Below are 9,077 nucleotides of genomic sequence, written 5' to 3' on the forward strand. Positions count from 1 at the left end.
AATTCACAGTACTTGTCGACCCCCCCACCATCTCTTTTGGCTCAAAGAAGATGAGGCTTGTCACTGGGGTTGCTCCAAATGACCCCAAGGGTGGTGATGCTTGCTGGAAACTGGGCTTTAAAGACATTATGATATTAGATGTCTATGGCTAACTATCTGTCATTCTGGATGTTGGGAGATCTGTTTTTTGTTTCTCATCCGAATAAAATATGATTTGGTTACCATGGGACTTCAAATCGTTCAGCAATTTTCTTTTATTATAGCTTGGGTGGCTTTCATTTTGTCTGTAAGGAAATGTATTTTGTAGAGTAGGTATAATTCATACATGGAGATTGTTATACGGCTCTCTTCCCTCTTTTTGGCAAGTGCGTCCCAAGAGATGACTTCAACGAAAATTTTAGGCATACGGGGAATATGGGAGTACGTTTTTTATCACTCTAAGACTTTTGGGCTTCTCGTTTAAATGTCCCCTTCTCCTTCCAGCGCTTGTAGACTGTGCAATTTGGATATCTGAGTATCTTCTTGATGCACTTTGTCTCTGTTCAGTGCAAGCAAATTCGATGATGGTGTTCCTTCATGTCTCCTATATCGTAAATGCTTGTTCTGAATTAAAATTACTTAAAGCTAAGGCTAAATCTCTCACTTTGAAGTAACTGATTTTAAAAATTTCCTTATTGTTTCGGATGTAATTAAAGATGGTCCTCATTTATTTGAATGACAGTGTACATAAATTTTTAAAAACAAATGACAAAACGGGAATATGAATATTTTTTTGCACTAAAAAAATGTCATCTTTATGCTGCTTATTCTTACTAAAATAGATTTTTTTCTCCAAAAGTATATTAAACTACTTCAAAAATACTCTTAATATTCAAAGAACATAATTTAAAGATTGTCAAAAAGTATTTCAAGTTTACAAAATATGAAGTGGAGTGTCAAATGTAAGTCTCAAACTCTGGTATGTAGCAAATTTACTCCACCACTTTATTCAACACTTATAATTAGGAAGCATATAAGATTAGTCTAGCAGCATGTGGATTGTATTTTGCCAGCGTTGATGTATAGTGGTAATGATACATAAGCTTACATAACTAATATAAGACTAATAACTAATATATGAAAAATATATTAAAGTAATTCAAAAAATACTCTTAATATTCAGATATCATAATTCAAAGATTGTCAAAAAGTTATCTCAAGTAGGAAGCATCTAAGAATTAGCCTAGCAGAATGTGGATTGTAATTTGCCAGTATTGATGAATAGGGATTATGATACATAAGTTTATATAACTAATATATACATCTGCTAAATTTACTATTCTGAGAATATTTGAAAATACATAGAGAATATTTTAAGATGTACGTCTAAAATATGGGACATATTTAGTTTACAGTGATACATATAACATCCTCTAAAGTAAAAAAAAATTGACACTGTACTTTTTTTTTATAGTGTAATTAAAAGAAAAAAAAAGAATATTTAACTATTTTTTTGGTTTGGGCTAGTGGCTAAAAAGAAGCCCAATATCGTTGACTCATGATAAAATATTATAAAATCTCTTCGAAGAGGCAGTTCCATATCCGTATACTACGATTAAAAAGCTATGTAGGAGATAAATAATATTTTGCCACTGGCTGAACTAAGTAAAAATCGAAGATGATCTAAGGTTGTTTACCTTATTACATACTTTGGGATTGATGTTACAATTAGTCAGTCAATTAATAACTCTAAACATCATAACGACATCCTGAAGTTGTTTCCTCTTTGCAAACGACAATAGCCGGACTAGATGTAAACCAACCTCATCAAATCTATATCTACATACCATCTTAATAAAGTGTTTCCATACATTTTGAAGAGCTCTGATTTCCTTTTTATACATTGAACTCCATTACAGAGAAGCGGAGCTTAAAATAGGCAAGAATATGCTTCATATACCTTCCTCATCAGCTTCATTTTCTCGTTTTAAAACCACTTCTGAAGTGCTGAATTTCATATAAGAAGATGTCACCACTATAAGATCCTTAAAGAAACACTATTCTTTATCCCTTAAGTAGGTATTTTCAAGACTTACATGAATTCTTCATCAGTCACTCCACCTCAGAAATTTGATGGGTTGTTTGGAATTCTCCTCTGTGTGGCAAATAAGCTTTGTGTCGTAAGCATACATATTTATTTTGGATTTCAGGTTTTCATACTTTGCTAATATAGACGGAGAAGAGGGTAGGTCCATGGAAACTACCCTCAGTTATGGAGGATGGGACACCTATTGAAGATAGGTATAGATTGCAATAGTTAATCCCTAATCCTAATGCAATATAGTTAGTGTTCCAGCCCACCATGTTACTGAAGTCAAAGTATATTACATATGTATCCAGTAATAAGTCCCTACAATCAAATCATCCCTGAGTGATAACAGATTTGTAACACAAAACCTTAAACTTTGGAATCCAAATGCCCGGAGATATCAAATTATGTTTAAAAAAAGTTTCTCACTTCAGAACTGATTAGCTTCTCAGTTAGTCCATTATGATATGTTGTGTAAATTATGAAAATTAGGATATGTGATAACAAAATTATCATACCAAATTTTTCCATAGTTATGATAGTATAAGCTTTAATATGTTTATTATTTATAAGACTTAATGAGTTTATTTTATTCTATTATAAATTTCAAAAATATGCAAAATCATCTTTATCTTTATTTTTTTTTAGAATTTGTCATAAAACTCTATTAGAAAAGTACCTGCATATTATAATATATACTAGCATAAAAGAAATTAAGGATACTGAGAGCACTCCTTTAAAAAAACACAAGCAGGACGAGCCAGCCCATCTATCATTTACAACTCCATACAAAATCCTATAAAAAATGAAGCAACAATTAAAAATTCAAGCAGTTTTAAATCAAAAGTCCTCAACATGCATACAAAATCATTATTGTCCTGTATTGCACTTAGCATTGCTTTAGCAAATGCTGCACCACAATTATACTATAATCCAATCCCTCCTCCAGCACCTGCTCCACCAACCCCTCCTCCACCAGCACCTGCCCCAGTCTATGGACCATACTCGCCCCCTTCACCCCCACCTCCTCCTCCACCCCCACCAGCACTTGTATATAGACCATATGGACCCCCTTCACCACCTCCTCCACCAGCAAACTATGCCTATACTTACTCCATATTAGACCCTGAATCTGATGTAGATATCTCAGCTGATGAACTGGCTGACAATGGAGTAGTGGCTGGATCCTTCAAGGTTGTTCTTCCCGATGGTCGTATTAAGACTGTTACCTACACTGTTGAAGGAAACAGTGGATTCGTTGCGGATGTTCAATACGAAGCTGCTCCTGCTTCATTTGCTCCACCTCCAGCTCCGGAACCATATCCCACTTATGTACCTTATTCCTTTTAAATCCACATTATTTAGTTGTTTAAATTATATTTATTTTTTATTGTTTTAATGAATTATAAGTGTGTCATTATTAAAATAAAGTTTGTAATTACAATTTTGAAAAGTTAACGTTTTATTAGTTTATTTTAATGGAGCATTTCATTAAATGGCCACATTTTCGTGGCTTTTGGTTGATACGACTGTAATTATATTAAGAGATTGAAAATTTAAAATAGAAAGTTTTTTTATATACATTTTTGTGCTGAAATTCAAAGTGTCTATAACATTTTTAATTTATATTGATATAATGATAGGTTATCCATCCATGGAAGTGTTTCAATTGTTATTTATCAAAAATGAATATCAATACATACATATCAAGTCATCATCCCCATTACAGTGAAATAGGAATAAGTCCTTATACTATCAAATAGAGTCTCAAGTCATTGCTCACAAACTCCAAGCCTTAAATATTTTTATCTTTAACAGTTAAAATCCACAAAAATTAAGTATAATTTAATAATTCTTGAATTGAAATTACTTTTGAGCCAAATTCAAGTTACCAGTCTAAGCTTTGAAGTCTTGAGGACTCAATTCCAACTCGTATTGCATGTCTTTTGTATGGAACTCCAATTGTGGACCACTCTGTAGATGTGTCTAAGCCTACATGAACTGAAGTAATGTATTTAAAAATGGAATTGAACGCTAAAATTGACCTTAAAAATTAAATCCGTGTGTCTAATCATACTAAATTTAATAAATTGTAAAATTATGGACTAAATATATGAGAGTAACTCAAAACAAATGATGATTTAACGTGGAATGATGCTTATTAAAATTTGAGTAAAATTTTAACGTCTTGAAGAAATTGATCTTCAGAATAGTTATGTATTTAATATTATAGATTAAATGAATACCCGTTTTTGTAGGTATTTATTTACAACTTGACAATAATTTGAGAAAATAACAATGTATACGGAACTGCAAATAAAAAGTAAAGTTAATCATGTGCAATAATATCTAGTAGTACCTATCAAACTTTTAGTATTATTCAGAATAAATAAAAAATTGACATTAATTTATCTTATTTAATTTTATATACATGATGTATAGCTTCAATCTTTCATATTTTTAACATGACTATATTCCTTTATTCAAGTTCAAATCTTATTGTATCAATTTTTCTTTTTGTGAAAATGGACAGTATTAAATTTTTTACAGTAAAGTCCTATTTTATATTTAATGGTTGAACTTTCGCTGCCCCTTAAAATAAATTATACTTTTTACAAAATTTAGCACATTTCAATTATGATATATTTTGTGCAAGGGTCGACATTATACCTTAATTTTTGATAATACTAGTCAATCAAGTTGTATACAAAGTAGCAAAGTAGACGTAGAGGTGCGATCTTAAAATTACACAAATAAGAATCTACCGTGAATCAGATATTTGAGGAATTTATAGAATATTTAGCATCTCAATACTTCTTATTTTTATGAATTTAATCATTTCAAAGGAGAACTAAGATATAAGCTGAAAAGTTCAAACTTCACACATAGATGGCACTATTTTTTAATTATCCATATTTCAGTTACTTTTTACCTTTCAAAAAACAGCAGTCCACATTGCATGACAATCTGTTCTTTAGTTTGTGAGTTATTGAACTAAGTGTGACGCTACTTTAGTTTTTTCTAGAACAATTTTTAAAGAATGATTTGGTGTTTTCATTTTAAAATACATCTTAATGTAAAAAATATTACTCAAGCTAGGAATGACTTGACAAGTGTTATGGAAACTATCCTCCATAAAGTGAATAAAATAAAATTAAATATACTAATTATTAATAAATTTAAAAAAAAACATAATTTGAACAAAAAAAAGTGTTTTATTTTTAATGCTCTGGACTTTTTGGCTTATGTGTTATATAAAAACATAGTAAATTCTTTTCAAATAATAATGTTTTTAAATTGTTATATTCTTCTAACATTCACTATTTTTGTTCAGCTATGAGTGCTATTTTCTTCATAAACAGAAAATTAAACTTCAAGGGCAATACGTAAGAAATCTGATATGAAATTGCAGGTACAAGAACAAGCCTATAAGATCTGATGCCGATATGATAGATATACTTTTTGTTCGAGAAAAATAGTGGATCAATCAATTTCAGTCCAAAGCACCAACTAGAATGAAAAGACATTGACTTGCACGTTTGTTAAATTTACTGCAAAACAGTTTCGTTTTACAAAAATCTCTTATTATCCTGTACAAGGAAAATATTCCGATTTCATTTTATTAAGAAAATATTAATGTACTCGTATATATTATTGGTATATTATTTAAAATATTCCTAGGTTTAAATTTTTACGTTTACTTTTTCTGAAAGATTGGGAATTTAAGAATTTTGTCATATTATTAATTCTGAAAAGGTCTTCAATGGAGACGAAATCCATTAAATAATACTGATTTTCTAAGCATTTTTGCTTTGTTGTGTTAGGTGAGCCATGTCCGCCTTCCAAAAGGCAATAAGTTACATTCAAGCATTGTTGAGTATAGCTACAACTACAAATTTTCCATTTTGTTATGAAAAAAAATAAACATTTCGAAAATAAATAAATTTGAAAGCCACACTTCAATATAATATGTAAAAATATTTATCTGAATAGTTGTTTTCTAAATAATACAATAGTCTCAATAGTCTATTGATAAAAGTTACTTTTGCTCATACGAAAAAGATTAATGCTATGTTCATTAATTTGAATACAATTTACGATAGCTTGATATTCCTGCATTGAAATCACTCTATTAAACAAAGTAAAAGTGGAAAATATGTGTTTGTAAAACATATTTCTTTTGTATAAATTTAATTCGATATAGTTTCAAAACTATCAGTCCTTTTAAATATATTTAATAATGAAAGAAATGCTGTTTTTAAGTATATAAGTATAAGTCTGCCTACATAGTCTAGGTCTGCTAGGAATTTGAGCCTCCTGTTGAGGCAATCATTATAATTGAAGGCTCACATATTCAATAAGAAATGTGCTAAGCAATATTTCAAGAGGATTTTGTTAAATAAATGTCAGACCCAAATTTTCCAATTTCAATATAAATCCAATTTCAGATCTCTATTTTGACCTATTTGGATTTTTAGCCTCAATATGGTTTTTCAAATAAAATTGATCAATTTCAATGCGACTTGAAAATTTTGCTACTCTAGTTACAATTTGCTACACCATCAATAGATCATAAAAAACAATTTTTTAGTAGTAAAATAATACAAAAATGCAGTCAAGGGTCAATTTTGTAGATATTCTTGTTCTTATTTTGAGTCAACATAAAATCAGGCTAGAATTGTTTGTGTGAAAATTGATCCGTAAATTAATAAAATTGATAAAGCTATATTGTTTAAATTGTAGTAATTTTTTTTCTTAATGTAAAAGTTGACAATTATAACTGTTTTAGTACGAGTGACTAAAATTTGATAAGCAATTTTAAACGTATAAATAGTTTGACTTTAATTTTATAAAATAAATTAAGCTTCTAGGGCCTTAAATATTAAATAAGAAGTACAAGGAAAAATTTCGAAACCTTACTTATACTTGGATATTATACACTCCAAGACATTGAATAAAGCGAATTTTAGTATTTTATATTTTTTTATTTCTCATTAAATTATTTTTCATTCAAATGTTTTTTAGAATATTTTTGTTATAAAAAAATGCAAAATTTAATCAACTACATTTTTTATTTTGTGGTTTTGACGATAATGTGATTTAATAATGAGTTATTGCCAAAGCGGCAAAGATCATAAAAAATAATGATTCTTCCAGAATAAATTCGTTTCAAATTAGCATCAATTTTTGAATTCTTGTATGACACTAGAACTGATGGTCGCAGTTATAGATATTGGGTGTCATTATCCATGAAGTGGTTAGTGTCCAAAGAATTTTGTAAATTTCAAATTTTAAAAATGAATTGAAAAAGTTATTTTTTTATATAAAAAATTGAAGCAGTTATTTTTTTATACAAAAAATTGAAGCAGTTCACTGATTTTGACGAATTGCAGAATCGCACCAACAAAAACTCAAAAGCTAATTTTCATTTCTTATAGTTAAATATAATATTATGTGAAATAATTTTCCGGAAATATTTGTTTCATATCCACTCCAACGAATGATAGCGACTGAATGAATTTCCGAGAAAATTTTAAGATCTCACCTCTAGAATGACACCATACCTACATTGCAACTTTATCTACAACTTGATTAACACGCATAATTCAATATGAAAGCATAATGTCGCACCCCGTACAAGTATTTTTAAAGACAGTAAAAGTTCAACCATTAAGTAGTTCATAATATTAATTATCTTATCAATATATAACAATAAAATATATTGATATGAAACATATTGGAAATGTTGTTCATTTTTCTTAAATATTTATTGTCGATTATAATTTGTCATAGAATTTACTTAGTTATATTTAATTTGCACACATTTTCACACAAGCTTACATTCCTTATCGATGAAATACCTTGCAGCAAGATTAAAAGTTAAGCTGGAGAATTCATTCAAAAGTTTTTTTTTCTTTGACGGCAAATATTTTAAAGTAGTAAAAATAGGTTTTTTCTCAGTATTAGTTCTCAAAAATCCATTGAAAAAAAAAAAATTGTAAGTTCCGTATATTACTTTTTATTTAAAGGGTTTTTTGTATGATCAGACACATTGTGTAGGAACTGTATTTAATGTAACTTCATAAATATGTGTTCTTCTGAATGCTGGAATATTTTTTATCAATTAATACTACCTTAAATATTCAACTTAAGCGTTATTTTATTTCAAAATTTGGTTCGGAATCGAAATAATACTAAAACAATGTATTTAACAAAAAAGATTTGAAGGCCAGATCTAGGCAGTTAAAATTTTGAATGGTTATTTTCATGTTTTATATCTTAAATAACAATAACATATATGCCATTGTTAAATATTATTTTTGTAATAATTATCACAATCTAAAATAATTGAAGAACTACTAAATTATTTCATTTGTTTTTCTGTCTATTATTAGATGAATAGTTATTTCTAATATGTATTTGTGTCACAGGATATTTAATCTTGAATAGGCAATTATAGGTAAAATTTAACTATACCAATGTTTAAAACTAAAATAATTTAATTATTTTAAACGATAATCGTTGGACTCAAGTATTTCACAAACTCGAAAAAAAATAAGTATGACTTTATTTAATTTGAGAATTTTCAGAAAATTGCTCAACCTCTACCCAAAAGTTAGTATTCCGGTAATTTTTTCCCTTACATCAACTCAAACAATTAAGGCTTGAAACATTCAAGTTAGAAAGAATTATATGTCATGTGTAATGGAGATGATAACTTAATATGTATGTATTGATACTCATTTTTGCTAAATCACCATTGAAGCTTTTCCATAGATGAATAATACCTTATCATTTGGACATTGAGAAAAATATCAATATCAATTAAAAATGTCATAGACACTTTAAATTTCAGCACAAAAATATATTTAAAATAAATTAGACTTTCTATTTTATATTTTCAATCTCTTAATATAAATACAGTCGTATCAACCAAAAGCCACGAAAATGTGGTCATATAATTAAATGCTTCATTAAAACAAACTAATGAAACATTAACTTATCAAGA

At 28.5% G+C, this 9,077-nt stretch overlaps 1 protein-coding gene across 1 annotated transcript; it reads left to right on the plus strand.

Annotated features, from left to right (window-relative positions):
- Positions 1-2,913: 2,913 nt before the first annotated feature.
- LOC121129445 (uncharacterized) lies at positions 2,914-3,462 on the plus strand. Its single transcript, XM_040725171.2, has one exon. It carries the CDS (start codon positions 2,924-2,926, stop codon positions 3,416-3,418), a length of 495 nt encoding a protein of 164 aa, XP_040581105.1. The 5' UTR covers positions 2,914-2,923; the 3' UTR covers positions 3,419-3,462.
- The last annotated feature ends 5,615 nt before the right edge of the window (positions 3,463-9,077 follow it).

Source organism: Lepeophtheirus salmonis, chromosome 14, assembly GCF_016086655.4.
Source record: "Lepeophtheirus salmonis chromosome 14, UVic_Lsal_1.4, whole genome shotgun sequence".
Classification (NCBI taxonomy): domain Eukaryota; kingdom Metazoa; phylum Arthropoda; class Copepoda; order Siphonostomatoida; family Caligidae; genus Lepeophtheirus; species Lepeophtheirus salmonis.

Coding starts and splice junctions, on each gene's coding strand:
- LOC121129445 (XM_040725171.2), top strand. CDS start 2,924: ATGCATACAAAATCATTATTGTCCTGTATTGCACTTAGCATTGCTTTA.